This window comes from Echinops telfairi, unplaced genomic scaffold (genome assembly GCF_000313985.2).
Source record: "Echinops telfairi isolate 266 unplaced genomic scaffold, ASM31398v2 ScPeMD7_7458;HRSCAF=8496, whole genome shotgun sequence".
Taxonomy (NCBI): domain Eukaryota; kingdom Metazoa; phylum Chordata; class Mammalia; order Afrosoricida; family Tenrecidae; genus Echinops; species Echinops telfairi.
This window is the reverse complement of record NW_022111358.1, coordinates 1,752,189-1,768,131: the sequence shown is the minus strand read 5'-3', so window position 1 is coordinate 1,768,131 and position 15,943 is coordinate 1,752,189. Positions and strand designations below refer to the sequence as shown.

Sequence of the window (15,943 nt, the reverse complement as noted above, 5' to 3'; positions counted from 1 at the left end):
AATAATTTTTTAACCCTAACCCTAACCCTAACCCAGTGACCAATGATTCTAAGGAGTAGAATTGGCCCCATTTTTTCGGACAAGAAAAATGGAACCCAAAAAGCAGTAATGAATGAGTCGCCAAGGTCTCCCAGAGAGTGAGTGGCTAAGCTGGAATTCAACCCCCAAAGGTTGATCTCATGAAGCCCACACTGCACTGTCCCTCCTACTCTCAGGCTGGAGAAAGTAACATTACTTCCTTGGGTTCCTCTGCCCACTCAACCAGGGGATGGCAGAGCCCCAGTGAGCCACCAGGAAGGAATGGCTGCTCCCCGAGCCCTCCTGCCCCACTTTTCTCCCTTCCCTAGGAACAAAAGCCTCTTCAATGAAGCCCCTTCCCTTCCCAGACCCAGGTCCACAAGCCACAAGCCCCAGCTCTGAAGGATGATCAGTGCCTGGGCAGGAAGACCACACTGTGAGAGGACCAGCTGCATGGTGAGGTGACAGGGCCTGGCAACTCTATGATCAGGGACAAAGCACCCAGGGGTGCCAGCCACTCAGGTGCCAGGATTAGGACAAACATGAAAAGTTCTACTTCACCATGTTTTAAGAATTTCACCGGTTTTTGCATAGACATAGCAAAACGTTAAAGAACGAGATATGTGTATATGAGTTGTAGTTCCAGGTACACATTTATGTTGAAAGTGCACATTTGAAATGTTTTGTTTTTTTGCCAGAGGGGTAAAGTCACAAGGACCTGGGAAGGCCAGGCGGTGGTGGCTGTACAACACGACTGACGTGTCACCGAATTGCATCCGTGAAGAAAGCCAGGTTGTGTGATGCATGTCATTCTTATCATTAAAAACGGGCTTCGGAAGCCAGTGTTCTTCCTGACAAACAACTCCAGCTCCCCAGGCAGCAGGGCTGCAGGGCTGTGCCTGCTCGAGGTGGTACTGGCGCCTGGTGAGAGCTATAGGACCGACTGCCTTGGTGGCAGGTGGCACAGGAACCCCACTCTGGGTAGACATTTGGGAACCCACACTGACCTGCCCAGCAGCCGGAGCTTCCTCGGGCCATACTTGTCCATGACGATCCCCAGGGGCAGGGTGATGGCGCTAAGCAGGAAGGAGCCCACGGTGAAGGCCAGATTCAGCATCTCATCCTGGGCCTGGCAGCTGAGCCAGCCATTCATCCAGGTCACCTCCTCCTGCTCTGCCACAGAGCCATTGGTGGTGTTCTCTGCGTGTGAAGTGGAGACAGATAGGACCCTGGCATCTAGGCAGGGCTTCCCAAAGGTCAGAGGAGCTGGTGCCCATTCAGAGTCCCCCGACTGGGGTTGGGGGCACCCTGAGACTCCGACAGCCCCATAACACACAAGGGTACCCATCGGGCTCAAGCCACCTGGAGCCATAATGCAGAGCTTTTGTGGGGATCCCAAAGCGACCCTTTGCTGGAAAACTGCACAAAGCTAACTGCCCATACAAGACGAATGAACGTGATGCATGCCGTCGAATCAGACACCTGACAAAGACGTCACTGAAAAGGCTGTGCTCCGTGCATTGGTGTCACACTAACACGTTGCTGTTTCTTAAAGAAAGGAAGTTGTGCTTTTGCTCCAGGAAAGGCACACTAAGTCTTGCCCCCAATTCCAGGGGCTTCATGTGTCTGTCCCTTGAGTCCCAGGGTGAGGATCCCCATGTCACCTCTGCTCTAGAAGAGTACACCTCAGAGCCCCCTGCCTTATCCATGGAAACAGACAGCACCCAGGAGGGACAAAGCTCCCTCAGGGAGGAGTTCAGTTCGTGGGCCTCCTTCCTCTTTGCCTGCTCAGTACGGGTCCCTGGCACACCCCCCACAGGCGCCCCTCCCTCCCTTACCCTGACGTCATCGCGTCAGCCTTACAGCTGAGTCTGCAAGGTCTTTTTCTTTCGGCTCTGCGGCGCTCGGCTGCGTCTGCTTTCACTTGCTCAGGTGCCTCTTTCCTACTTCCCCCTACTGGGAGCATGGGCATGCTGCTTCCTGTGGCCGCACCCAGACCGCCTGGCAGGTGCTCACCTCCCCTCGTGGTGTGCCAGGCTGCTGGTGTGGCCATCTCAGGCTTCCTGGATGGGGGATGGGGGGCGAGCAGCGGGGGGAGGTCCCCTCCAAAGTCCACCCAGCGCCATGACAACCAAAAAAGGGGAGGAAAAAAGACTGCGGCAGCCGGCGGGGCAGGAGCTCAGGCTGAGGCACTCTGTCCTCACTGGGGCTGCTAGTTGAGAGATGCTGACTAATCCTGCAGAAAGAGGCGCAGCCGCAGATTAGACTCGAGGTCACATCGGGATAGGCAAGGCAGTTCCTCTCCCCAGATAACTGCACTTCCCGTTGTGGTTGTGGCCCTCCTAGGCCAGGGCTATAAAGGAGAGGTCTGCGAGGCCAAGCCTCCAGGGCTGCCCCAAGGTCGCAGAAAACGGTGCCTCTGGGGTGAATCATTCCATCTGTCACCCTGGACCAGCGAGCCCTGCTGGGGACACGTAGATTGAGGGTGTGGTGCTGGGACCCCGCCTCCGGGTTCCCAAGTTAGTGCTTCTACTTTCTGCTTGTGTAGCCTCAGAGGAGTGACTCAACCTCTCTCTGCTACTGTTTTCTTATCTGTAAAATGGGCCTAATATAATCGTATGATCCTTCTCCGGGGGGGTTGGGGAAGATCGATGAACGATCCAAATTATATTCTAGAGCTCGCAGGCATGGGCAGTACTCCGTGACAACAGTTCACAGTGGTGATCGGTGTTGTTAACTTGCTGCCATCGAGGTGACTGACTCATGGCCACCCCAATAAACAGGGCAGGACGGCCCCGTGGGTCCCAAGGCTGTCATTCTTTATGGGAGTAGAGAGCCTCAAGTCACTTCTGACTCACTGCGACCATCCTCACAATTGCTGTTTGAACCCATTATTGCAGCAACCGTCAGTCCGTCTCATCAAGGGTCTGCCTCTTTTTCGCTGACTCTACCAAGCACGATGCCCTCCTCCAGGGGCTGCTCTTGGGTGGGGGGTGGGGGCAGGTGCCATGCCCAGGAGCCCAAGGCTGTAAACCTGTGTGTTTGGTAGCACGACTCCCCGTGCTGATCTAGTCTCCCGATGGACAGGTGGAAGGTGGACACTAAATAAGGAAAATCCGAGAAGAATCGGTGCATGTGAATCGTGGTGCTGGTGGAGAAGGCTGAAAGCACCACGGACTGCCCAAAGAACAAACAGACCTATTCTGGAAGGAGTGCCGCCAGAATGTTCATTAGCGGCCAGGATGGGGAGAGACTGTCTCGCGTACTTAGACATGTTGTCTGGGAGCCCAGTCCCTGGAGAAGGACGCCATGCGTGGTAAAGTGAAGGGGCCTGGAAAACTGAGGCAGGCCTTGGACGAGCTGGAGGGGCTCAGTGGCCGCAACAATGGGCTCAGACATCAGATCCGTTGGGAGGACGGTGCGGGACCGGGCTGGGTTTCCTTCTGTTGGACACAGGGTTGTTCTGAGTAGGAACCGACTTGATGGCCCCTGACAACCGTGCCCCGCTGGACCGTGAGCCCTAAGGGAAGGGACTGCAGTCTCCACCCACCCCAGCCAGCTCCGGGTCCATAGCATCTGTTTGCTGACTGAACGGAACCAACTCACGGTGGCCAAAAGGGTCAAGAATGACACGTGGAGCCAGTACGAAGATAGACGGGATTGAAGGAAATGACACCCGCGTAACTAACCATCAGCAACCTACAATTTAACAAACCAGCCCCCCCACCCCTCAATTCCTTTCTGTCGGAGCCATGGTGGCGTAGTGGGTTACACAAGGGGCTGGCTGTCCGCTGTTTGAACTCATCACCTGTAGAGATTGGCAGCCTGGGAAACCACCTACTCTGCCTTACAGGGTCGCTATGAGCCAGAAATCAAGTCTATGGCAGTGAACTTTCTCAAAGAGCTCTGACCACGCTACACCCAAACTACAGAGCAAACAGAGTCCTGGACAGTTCCGGGCTGTCACAGGCCTTGGCTGGCAGGCCTGGCCTGCAGGTCCCCCTCCAGGAAGCTTCTGGAAAGGAGAGCTGCCTCACAGGTTGCCACTGGTTTCAGGTGTCTCTGCCAGAGGCAACAGGAAATGGCTCCGAGGTGGGGGTGGGGGGTGGGGGGGAATGGAACCCAGACCCTGCAGCCTTTCCAGGTTGGTGAGCAGAGAGGTGCCAACCAGCCCAGGCGGGGAGGGAGTCCGTGGGGCGGGAGCACCCGTGTCTGGGACAGGACGAAGGGTTTATGAGACCTGATGGTGGCACAGCCATCTGGAGCAGTCGCTGTCCCTGAGAACACGAGATCACTCGGGGCCTGGAGGGACTTTCCAGATGGGGGGTGGGGGTGTGTGAAGAGAGTTAGGCAACATTGCCTATTCAGATCTCTCCCCTGAGGTCCCCCAGTTCTCTCTGGGAGCAACCACAGCTGGGTCCCTAAATCCGTGATGTCACTCGTGGAGAGAGAGGATCAAACCTCAGTCAGGGCCACGTCCCCTGATGTGGCAGGGGGCTCATCTGGAACAACTCTACACACACTGTAGGCCACCAGCCTTCTTTCATGAAACAAATTCCCACCTGCAGGGCAAGCTGGGCAGGGGACCCTCCAGCCTCTAGGAAGTGATGGTCACCAGCAGCTGAGTCAGAGGACAGGGGGCAGGCAGTCACTGAGCTACCGCTCTCTCGCCTTCCCCTCAAGGACGAGCGTGTTCCTGTCTCCTATGGGCAATGAAACCTCTATGCGCCCAGAGCTTTGCTGGCCGTATGAGGCCCACTGGATTCTTCAGTCAGTAGATGCCAAAACCCAGTCCTCTCCTACCCAGAGTTCCTGTCTCTCTGCTCCCACCTGGGCCACTGTAGGCCCCAGAGACTCAAACAGACCAGCACCCCGGATGGGCCAAACTGGCACCCAGGATGGGCCAAACTGAGCAAGCGCTCCCAGCCTAGTGCTCAAGCCCTCCCTGGCCCAAGCTAAGCCCCCTTTTCACCTGCACATGTTTATTAGACAGATAGTGCCACTGTGGGTAGCCCAGCGGGGGAAGGTGACTGGAGAAGACGGGCGGCCCGGGTGGCTGCAGTAAGGGAAGGACAGAAACACAGCTGCTCTGGGCAGACGGGCAGGGAGGGAGAACAATGCTCCGCTCTGTTCACCCTCCTCACAGAAGACGCTCACACAGCACAGAAAAGGCAAGAGAGGGGAGGGGGTGCAGGGAGCCTCCCGCCCTCATCACTGGAGGGGTTCCCCTCCCACTCACCCACTGTGCTGGGGCGGGGAACAAAGGAAGCAGGGAGCCTGCAGAATCAATCGCTGACCTGGGGGAACAGAGGTGGGGTGCCAGGCTGGGGGGCCCCTCTCCATTCCTGCCTGACCAGCCCCCCTTCTCTGAGTAGTCGCCCACATACTGCGGGGGCCCAGGACCACCCTGCTTCTGGGCCCAGCCTCTCTCCAATCCAACCCTTAGTCTATCCGGCAACAGGAAGCAGCATCTCTGTCCAGCAGGGGAGATGTAGGTAAGAGGTCAGCGCCAGCCCTGTGCAAACAAGTGGCAGCACACAGACGTCTGTGGGCCCTCTGGGGCCCCACCTGCGTGTCATGGTCCCAGCAGTGGCTGTGACTGGAGGGCTGCTGGATCCCTGGTGTGTGCTGGCCCCTGTAATCACTGGACACTAGGCCCTCTCCCCGCCCCCACCTGGTCCATCCGAGGAGACCCTCAAAGCAGGTAGGTCACTTGCTCAAGGTCTCAAAGACGATACATGGGAAGCTGAGACTTGGCTCTAGCCTTTGGTTCCCAGAGTCCCCGCCTAAATCCTGCCAGCTGACTTGATGCCGGAGGGCCTGAGTTAGTGGGCAGTCACTCGATGCTTGTACCTCGGCAAGAAAATATGAAGAGAGTGAAGACACCCAAAGTGGCATGGGGGAAGGGGTGCCCCCTCAGGTGGCCCCTCAGAATGCTCAGTGGGAACGGGGCTGCCCCCGAGACTATCCACAGGGCTTCTGGAAGCTGGCCCAAGCTGGACAGAGCTCTGGGGGACACCCACCAAGAAGCCAGGTGGGGTGCCGGGATGTAGTGGAGGGGAATTAGGTCACAGAAGGCGAAGGTGGTGGGGCGAGCGGGGGCTGGAGGCAGGGGGAGCCAAAAGCACTTTCCCTCTCTGTGACATCTCTGAAGCTGGGGGTACCAGGCTGTAGACCCTCTCTTGTCCAGCTACAGAATCTTTCTATTTTAATAAACCAGAGTGGGGGTGGGGGTGGAGGAGGGAGATGTGGTCTTATTTATAGCAACAAAGGTGAAAGGCTGTATCTACCCAAGCGATCAAGGACTGCCCTTTGGGGTTGAGGGACTATAAACAGAAGGGCCATGGGCAATAATCACTGTCTTTGGTCCTCACTTGCAGCCTGGGCTGGACCCCTCCCTCTCAGGTTGGGCCCTAGGGCCTCCCTGCCACTTGCTTCAGGCTGAGGGGCCCAGGGCTGGGCTTCCCACCTCTATAGCCCCCACCCCAGGTGACAGTTAACCCCGTGTGTCACCTAGTAGAACTGCACCGTGGGGTTTTCAAAAACAGATGGCCAGGCCTTGTCATCAGAAGCCTGTCTGGGTGGTTTCAGGCCAACCTGTGAGGTCCTAATGGAGGCTTTACCGCACGCACCCCACAGGGACTCGAAACCAAACTCATAGCCAGAGCCACTGGGTCCTTTCTGACTCATGACGACACCCCGTTGGACAAAGAAGAACTCTCCCTGTGGCTTTCCAACACTGCAGCTCTTTATGGGAGTAGAATGCCTTCCCTTTCTGCCTCGAGGTGCTGGTGGTTTCGAACTGCTGCCCGAGTGGTTAGCATGTGACAACCGCTCAACAGGTCCTACGTCTCCCGCAGACAAATCTGAACATCACTCTCTAGACACCACGGTTTCTTTCTGCCCTGAAAACCAAAGCCAGGCTCTCTGAGTGGCCCCTTCCCAACTCTCTGATCATCGCCAGCCATCAGGGGCCCCCTTCCTGTCCCCCTCACCCCTCTTCTCCAGCCTCACTTCTTATTCCTACCCTCCAGGTTTCTGCCTGCACCTCTGAGAGGCCCTCCCAACCCAATCCGAACTCGATCGATCGATCCCCACTGTTGTTCTGGCTCTTGGCACCAAGCTCTCCTGGATCCCAGAGGGCCACCTGCCACCTGGAGCGACAGAGCTGGGTTGGGACAGGCAGGTGGCAGAAGAGTTCCCGAGGGACAGGATGGCTGGGCCATCCTCAAGACCTTGATAAGTGTTTACCGCACGTGTAGGTAGGACGGCCCCCATCCACCTGCAGGTGAGTCACTCTGTGGGAGCGTGGGATACCATGATGCCTGAAGCGATGCCACTGGTACTTCAGGACATGAGAGTCCTCCTACTTTATCTATTCAGGGACCCCTGCCGTTTGATACAAGTCTGAGGCGTGGCTTTTCTGTGGCTGTAACACCCTCTGTCCTGCCCGCCCCCGCCCCCCACCGCTGTTGCAAGTATCCGCTGGGTGGACAGGTTTCAGCAGTTTCCTGAGTAAGACAGACTAGGAAGAAGCAGTGGCTAGTGATACCCACTGAGTGCTGGGCTCCCACTGGACGATGAGCCCCTGGGCTGAAGGGCACTCCGTGCACAGTGGTCACAGCGCTGGACTCCAGCCGAGTGGGAGCTCGTGGGGATGGTGCAGGATCAGGCAAAGTCCTGTTCTGTTCTTCATGGGATCGCCACCACTCGAAGCTAGTTAACTCAACAGCAACTAACGCCAGCTTAGATGGGAGGGAGGGAGCAAGGTATGAAACACCCTCAAGGACCACTATGCCCCTGAGCTGACCCTGTCAAAGTGGGCCACTGGCTGATGGGGAGGGGGGGGGGATGAAGAAAGAAGTCAAGTGTGGGTGGCGAGAGTGGTCACCCCAGAGGCCCAAAGGGCACAGACCTGGGAAAGCCGCGCTCCTCCCAGGGTGGGAACCAGCTGGTGTCTCCGGACCACACCAGGGTGCTGGGGATACCTGGTGAACATCAGGCAAAGCCCATCAAATGCCCAAAGCCAGCTCCCTGTCCCCTCTCCTCACTGGCTGACTGACAGGTGAACACAAGAACTGAGGGCTCACAGAGGAGAGCGCAGCTTCTTTTTTACCAAGCCGCAGGCTGGAACCCAACACCATGTCTTGGGGCCAGATTCTTGAGAAGAGGAGCCTTTTCACGGGTTCAGGAATGTTTTCTTTAGAAACCCCCTCAAAGCACCCATCCTAGAAACAACCTGAAGCGCACACGTTTTTATCTCACTCCGTTGAGGAATTCAAACCGATAACATAACGGTCTTTAACTGCTCCTCTCGTTAACTCAGCCATCCACCAACTCGGAAACTGACCTGAGCGGAAACCGTGACCGGATATCTGCTGAGCTCCGGGACAGGCAAGGCACTGGGATTCCTGGCCCCGAAAAACTACAGATTACACAGAGTCCGAGACACAAGGAGCCAGCGGGCCAGTGATAAGCTCTGTGGAATCAGCAGGCCTTCCCACCCAGGACTCTGGGTCAGCGGGTTGCCTAGATAAACCGGAACGCCAAAATCAGAAACAGGAGCAAGGGCGCGTGATAAGAAGTTGATGTTCAACCCACAACCCTGACCTTTCACCTTCTCGTTAGTTTACAAGAGGGACCCATCCAGACGCTCGAGGGCTTAACCACCAGCTCAGCACCAGCTCAGCACCCACAGGGTGCAACCCCTGGACTCCGCCTACGTACTCAAGGGAGAAACCAAGGTTGAGGCAGGAACCAAGTGACCAGTCCCAAGGCTGCTACGGCCAGCAAAAACCCAGGAATACACTCAGTATCTGATCTTCGCCACACCACGTGGGTCAAAAAAAATCTCTGACCACAGTAGTCTGCTGGTCTGGACAGGCTGCCTAAAGCTTGAGATGGGGAAGATGAATTTGTCTTTCTGTTGTTTTAAGTCTTTGTGTGCAGTTCGAAACAGCCCCAGTGGTGTAGTGGTTACACGCTGAGCTGCTAACTGCAAAGTCAGCCGTTTGAAACCACCAGTCACTCCAAGGGACAAAGACAGGGCTTTCTACTCCCATAAAGAGTTAGTCTTGGAAACTCACGGGGTGAGTTCTACCCTGTCCTACAGGGTCGCTATGAGTTGGAAGAGACTCAATGGCGGTGAGTTTGTGTTTTGTTTAGTGTACTCTGAAAGGTACCCCGTTGGCCTAATGGGTTCACGACTGGGCTGTTAACCACCTGGTCTGTGATCCAAATTCCACATCTTCTCTGCGGGAGAAAGACCAGGTTGTCTGTTCCTGTAAGATTTACAGTCTCACCCCAGCAAAAACAGACCCGCCCCGGTAAGTCAATCCCAACTTCACAGCATCCTGATTTAAGGTTTCTGAGGCTGTAAATATAGGGTCTCTAGGTTAGAATCAACTGATGGTGGGTTTTGTTTTTGGCGCAACCCAAAGAAACTTTTGGGTGGTACAAATGGTTAAACACTCAGCTACGAACCAGAAGGTTGGTAGTTCAAATTCACACAAAGTGGCCTTGACAGAAAGGCATGATGATGTCTCCAAGGGACTGAAGCTCTGAAAACACTGTGGAGCACAATGACCAGGAGCTAGAAATGACTGAGGGTGACAGGGTTGGGTTTTTGGTGTCCAGCCTAAAGTCCATCAGGGAAGAAAGCAGGAAATGTCAGGATCTCAAAGGGAGGAAAGGGGGAGGGGGAGGGGGAGCCCAATTCCCCAAGCCATTCCTTTCAGAAGTCATTAATCCAACATCTCTTGGACAAAGAGAAAAGCTGGTTCAGGGAACAAGGTCTGACTCTCCCATCTCCCAAGATTTCTTGCTGATGTGGGGAAAGGCCTGCCAAGAACCCTTAGACTAGTAGGAAATATCTTTGAGTGGCTAAAGGTTAAAGGTTAGAAATGATATACTTTCTGTCCTCTTTCAGGGAGCCTCCTGGTCTCCTCCCTTTCTCCTGTCCTTAACCTCTCAGCCCAAGCTTCCCTAGAGACCCAGGCACTCTGGGCAGAGCAGGGGAAGGATCACACAGGAGGACTCTACACAGGGGTTACAAGCACCATCAGCTGATCCAAAGCTAGCTCTTCCCCCAACTTAAGTACCCCAGAAAGAAAAGGCGCGCCTGTGGTGATTCAAGGGGTCAAGCTTGAGCAATGTCCACTTCAGTGGGCTTGGGGTAGGGGCTGGCCGACAAAGACTTGCTGGAGAAAGAGAACTTGAGTTCCACTTGAAGGAAGCAGCCGCTGCTGGGGCAGAGAGGGGACCGAGGGCAAGTGTTTCTGACCAAGGGTGTCTAAGGCGAGGGTTGAGGGTGGGGGGTGGGGTGTTCGAGCTCCTTGGCCTGGATCTACTGACCTGGCACCAACAATTAAGACCCTCAAAGTGTGTTTAGAGGGCTTTCACGGCGCTCCAGTGGTAAAGTTTTGGTGAGGGCAGACCTTTGCTCATTTCCACCAACACCCATCTTCTTCCTCCTCTCTCCCCCACTGGGCAGTGGGAGGTGGAAGGCCACTGAGATGGCCTCATAGCCCTTGAGAGGAAATGTCCTTTGGACAATCATAAAGCAGCAAAAATAGACAAGAAACTGTATCCGGCACGCCTTGAAGAGACTCCATAATGGCCCCTGAAAAAAACATCTAGTTTCTAGATGCACCCTCTTGGGGTGGAGGGGAAGCCACTTCCTCTCTGCAGCGTCAGCCACTGACTGCAGAGTTCCTCTTTTGTATAACCTATATTTTCTAGAATCAGGCAGCAACTCGTCTACTGAGCTCCCACTTGGCAGGAGGTGACTCTAGCCATGTGAAAAGACCCTTGGACTTGAGAGGTTCCGGACACATCAGATCTCTCTGAGCCTCAGTTTCTTCATCCACAAAATGGGGCAAATAACTCAGCAGGGCTTCATGGGGATCAAACGGGCCTCTTGCCAACCAACACACACTGTACAATGAGGTGGCCCCGCTGGCGAGGCCTTCTCGGCCCACCAGGCCCCTTCCCAAAGCCCCTTCTCCAGGAACCACCCCGAAGTGCCCGTCTCTCACCTGGCTGGATACACAGGTAGGAGTAAAAGCCCTCTGACTTGAGCATGATGAGCAGCGAGCCCCAGCCCAGGAGGACTGCCGAGAAGAGGAGGTTTTCCAGCACGGCTGTGCAAGCCATCCACCAGCGGCGCCGATGGGCAGTGGCCAGAGTGGGCGCCATGGCGCAGCGACGAGAGGACGCAAGGTGCAGCGGCTCGGCTCCGACCCAGGCTTCGGCTCTGCAGCCACCTGGGCACAGACCTCGGCGTCAGCGACCGGCCCGGCCTGGCCCAACGGGCGCGCGGGGCCCAGGCCGCCGCCGCAGGGCCAGGAGCGTGTCGCCGCTCTGCAGCCCGAGCTGCTGCAGGTGCGGGCTGAGAAAGAAGCAATCCCCAGACATCCCCGACCTGGGCCACCCGAACCTGCGGCTGTCTCGCCTGTCCGTCCTTAGCTACGCAAGAGCCGCCCCTGACGGGCAGAGGGGCGCAGAGGTAAACTGAGGCAGGAAAGGACTAACGCGTACTCAGGGACTTACGACAAGCCCTGGCTCCCGGCGGGACTGACAGCGTTTGCAGGCCGTCAGTGGAAGCAACCTGACGTCTGGCCACCTGCGCAGGGCCATACCTGAGGATTCCCACTCCCTCCCGCCCGCACTCAAGACCCTTCCCCAGAGCGGATTCCTTCAACCATAAGATCAGCGCTCGGAGCTCGGCTCGGCCCGCCCACGGGCCGCTCATTGGCCTCGTGATACAGGAACTGCCGCCCATTGGCCTCCGTCTAGGTCGCTAGGCGCTGCGGCCACGCGAACCCCGCATGGGAGAAGCGAAGCCGGTTCAAACCGGCGGCGCGACCATCCGCGCGACCCCCATCCCGGGCCATTACCTCAGCAATTAGCCCGTTTCCATGGAAGCGGACTCCCGCCCCTCGGTTCCCCAGCTCCCTCTGTCCTCTCCCCTCTGGTCGCCCTCCTCTCATATTCACACACCTTCTCTCTGCGCCCCTCTCCAACAGCTAAAGCCCCCCCCGTACTCCTACCAGGAGCCCCGCGCCCCGAGCCCCGGGTCCAGCTCACCCGACTGCTACTGGTAAGTATCGGGCCCGCCCGGCGCCTTTTCTGCCCCCTTTTATTCCAGCCCTTTTATTCCGACCCCAAGATGAAAACACTGCTTCCTGCTGATTGGCTGGACGAAGCTGGAAACAGGCATTAGCCAATCAGCAGCCACCCGCCCGCCCGGCGGCGAGCAGAAGCCGGTTCCGGCCGGACTGGGAGACAAACAAGAGAAATGGGGGGGCCGGGGGTAACTGGGATCTAAGCCGCGGCGCTGTCGCCCTAAACTAGAGTTCGACCCGGGCCGAGGACCCCGGAGGTATTTCCTCCTTGCCTCACTAAGCGAGACCCCTCTGAGCGTTAGCCTTTGCTCCGCGACACGGCGCTTCCCGGGGCTCCCCCGACTGCGCCCCGATCCCCCTGGAGCACCCTACTCGGCTCCCGCACTTCGTTCTCCCGTAGCGGGTTACGGATGCTCAATTCCCCTTCCGTCGAGGCGTCGCACCCCGATATTCTGGCTCCACGGGGTACTCTTTCGGCTCCCTCTCGCCTCTCCCGGAGCGGAGCAGCTGCCCCCGCTGTGTTCGGTTCCTCGCTCTCCGCCCAGGATCCTCCAACCTAACCTCGGTCCAAGCTGGTCGGCGGCTCCCCTGCGCCCCGTTTCGCCGACCCTTTCCCCTGACCTAGATGTCATCCCTCTGCCCGGTCCCTAGATGGTACCCCTTGGAGTTCCCCAGATGGAAGTTTGGGAGATGTCCGTCCCGTCCTAGAACGATGTTGCCTCTGGTCCTCCGTCCAGACATTGACCTCCCGGCCCCTGTTCTCCTCAGTCCCCTAGGGGACCCCACCACCCCAGCTGGTCATTTAGGTGCGCCCTGCCCGAGTTGACCTCTCCACGTCCTCTGTCTTTGAAACCACCCGCCACTCCGCGGGAGAAAGACCGGGCTTTCTCTGCCAGTCAAGAGTTAGTTACAGTCTCGGAAACCCGTAAAGGCTGTAAGGGTATGTGATGTGAGTCCGCATCGACCCGATCGATGGCAGTGATTTTGGTGTTTTGGTCATCCCTTAAGTAAAGGCCCTCGCTGCTGGGTGAGCTGTGGCCAGTCAGGCTCCCCCGGAGCAGGCTTGAGGTCCAATCATTGGAGCAGGGTCTGCCCGGGCATGGAGCAAGGGCTCTAAGATTCAGCTGCCCGGTGGCGTTTCCCTGAGCAGAGCCCCCAGCCGGACCTCAGAGCAGAGCGCCTGCCACCCCCAGATTTGGCCAGGGGTCCCTGGCAGCTCGGGAGAAACTGTAGGAGCCACCAGCCTCCTGCTCCACGTCCCCCGATCCGAGCGCGCCCTCTGGCGCTAAGAACCGGCTGGCCACCATTCAAAGTCAGCCTCGCCCAGGTAAGGCCTGAGCATCAAGGCTGGAGGCGCCTAGCTGGTTGCCTACAAACCCTGCAGAATCTCTGGCACTCGCAAAATTCCCACTGTCCTCTGACAAACCGCTCGTCCTTCCCTCGTGCCCTCCTAGAGCCAACTGCTTGGCTTCATACACCTCACTGTCCCCCCCCTCCCCACCACGCCCCTTCTTCAGGTGATAGTTGCTGAAGCTAGACACCCATGATCCATCCTTTCCACAAAGATTAGGCATCTATTGTGATTCCTATCTCCTACCCTACCCCACTCCCACCCCCAATACAGCCCTCCAAGCTCAAAACAACTCAGGGCCATCAATTGCTTCTGACTCATAGCGACCCTGTAGAGCAGGGTAGAACTGCCCCTGCAGGTTTCCCAGACTGTAACTCTTTATGGGAGTCGAAATTGAAAGCCTCATCTTTTTCTTCTGCAGAGCCCCCGGTGGTTTCCAACTGCTGGCCAACTTGTAATCACTATGTCACCAGGGCTACGCTACCTCCTAAGTACTGAATTATGCATCCGGCCCTCAATTTCAGCCTCTCAGATAGGTCTCCCCTCCAACACTAGTTAGCCAGGAAATGCACATCTGATCCAGACATCGCTGCTGAAGACCTTCAGAAACTTCTGACCATAAGTCCTACAGGACAAAGTTCAAGCCTCCCAAATTGACTCACAGAACCGCATTACCACCACCACCACCACCACCAACAACAACAACCCTTTCCTTCCTTGGGAGGCTGGCTGAGCTGCCCGGTTAGATACTCCTCCTTCATGGAATTGTTTATGGTTCCTCTCATGTTGATCCCTTCAACAATCCCTTCCTGGACAGCGCCTCCTGCCAGAAGTCTTCCCTAACCACTCCCACTACCCTTCACCTCTCCTTGTCTTTGAGACTAGTAGCCCTGTTTATACTTACCTGCTCAATTGTTTCTCTCTCCTTTCTTATGAACTTGGGGGCAGGAACTGTGTCTCATTCAACTTTGTGTAGCCCAGCCTTTAGATAGAAGCAAGCATAAAGCAGGCACATACTATAGTTGGTGAGTTAAAACACGTGTAAAGGGGAGAAGGTACTAGAGAGGACATCAGGGATTCAAAGTTGGGAGAATGATGGTGATGCCCACCATAATAAATGCCAGTCACCGGTAATGCTGACGCATGGCAGTGCCTGTGTGTCAGAGAGGAACCCTGCCCCATAGGATTTTCACTGACTGGTTTGGGGGAAGCTCACCAGGCCTACCTTCTGAGGTGCCTCTGAGCAACAGATTGAAACCATTTGCACTACCCACAGACTCCATGCCATTAATAATCAAGCTTGATTGAAACCTAAAAGCTAGTCCGGGTGTTTTACAGGTTAAGCCAAACCTAACTCACTGTCCTCAAGTCAACTCCGACTCAGAGCGACCCTTTAGGACAAGGTAGAACTACCTCTGTGAGTTTCCAAGACTGTAACTCTTTAGGGGAGTAGAAAGCCTCGTCTTTCTCCCATGGAGCGGCTGGTGGTTTCGAACCGGTTTCAAACCACCAACCTTGTGAGGAAGAGTCCAACATGTAATCCTACGCCACCAGGGCTCCTAGGCTTTACAGACTTAATCTCCCACAGCCACTGTGGGAGATGAGCATGATCATCACTCTTCAGATGTGAAAATGAAAGCTTTGACATTTCAAAGTCAAAAGACAAAATGTGGACTGAGATTCAAAAAAGAGCTGGGATTTGGAGCCAGGTCTGTTATGAATGAAATTCTCTTTCTATGTTGATTTGTTCCTTTGTTTTTAGTCCTTTGGGCAAGAGTGCTAAAAGCTCAATACCAGCATTGCTGATAAATCATAAACAGTAAAAGTTCTAGAGGAAAATATGGATTATCTCATTATTTCACTGATTTTAGGATAGAGAAGACCTTTCCACTGTTCATGATAGAAACTCAGAAGTAATAAAGAAAAAGCCTGCCTAAATTACAAATGTAAACCTCAAAAGAAAAAAAAAAGGGGGAGAGAAACCGAGTGTATTAAAAGACCAGTCACAGCTGAGCAAAGAGTGAATATCTTTTCTATAGAAAAGGCACAAATTGGTGAGAGAGAAAAGTGAACACCTCAAGTTAAAAAGAGGAAAGACTATACCTAATAATCTACAGGAAAAACAAATGATTAGGAAGGTTTTTTTAAAGCTCAAATTTAGAATAAGCCTACAAAGTCAAAGAATAATGAGATACCATGTTTAATCTATCACGCTGGGTTTTGGGAGCTGAGTACTTCCATACTTCTAAGACTAAAACTGCTGATTTGGGCAAGCAGTTAGGGAGTGAATATAAAAGTGTCCAACATTCTTATTTCCCAATCCAGCACTCCTACTACTAGGAAACTATTTGTGGCAGTCACATAATCTCCTGTCAACTTGCGAAAGGGTGGAGTCTAGCCTGTCAAGCAGGTCGCAGCTTGATGACCTCATTTGGAGGTGTGAAGGAGA

The 15,943-nt window shown here is 55.3% G+C and overlaps 1 protein-coding gene across 4 annotated transcripts in view; it reads right to left on the bottom strand.

Moving 5' to 3' along the window:
- The window catches only part of SLC43A2 (solute carrier family 43 member 2), a 41,325-nt gene extending 29,185 nt beyond the window's left edge, over positions 1-12,140 (bottom strand). For 2 of the 4 annotated variants that reach the window (XM_045299659.1, XM_045299658.1), the window contains exons 1-2: positions 11,055-11,282; positions 1,026-1,218 (exon numbers count right to left, since the gene is read on the bottom strand). In XM_045299659.1, the coding sequence (XP_045155594.1) occupies positions 1,026-1,218; positions 11,055-11,214 (353 nt within the window). In that variant the 5' untranslated portion in view covers positions 11,215-11,282. Of the gene's footprint in view, positions 1-1,025; positions 1,219-11,054; positions 11,283-11,568; positions 11,625-12,105 lie in introns of those variants that run through there. The other 2 variants (XM_045299657.1, XM_045299656.1) reach the window with 2 other exon arrangements.
- Positions 12,141-15,943: the final 3,803 nt, after the last annotated feature.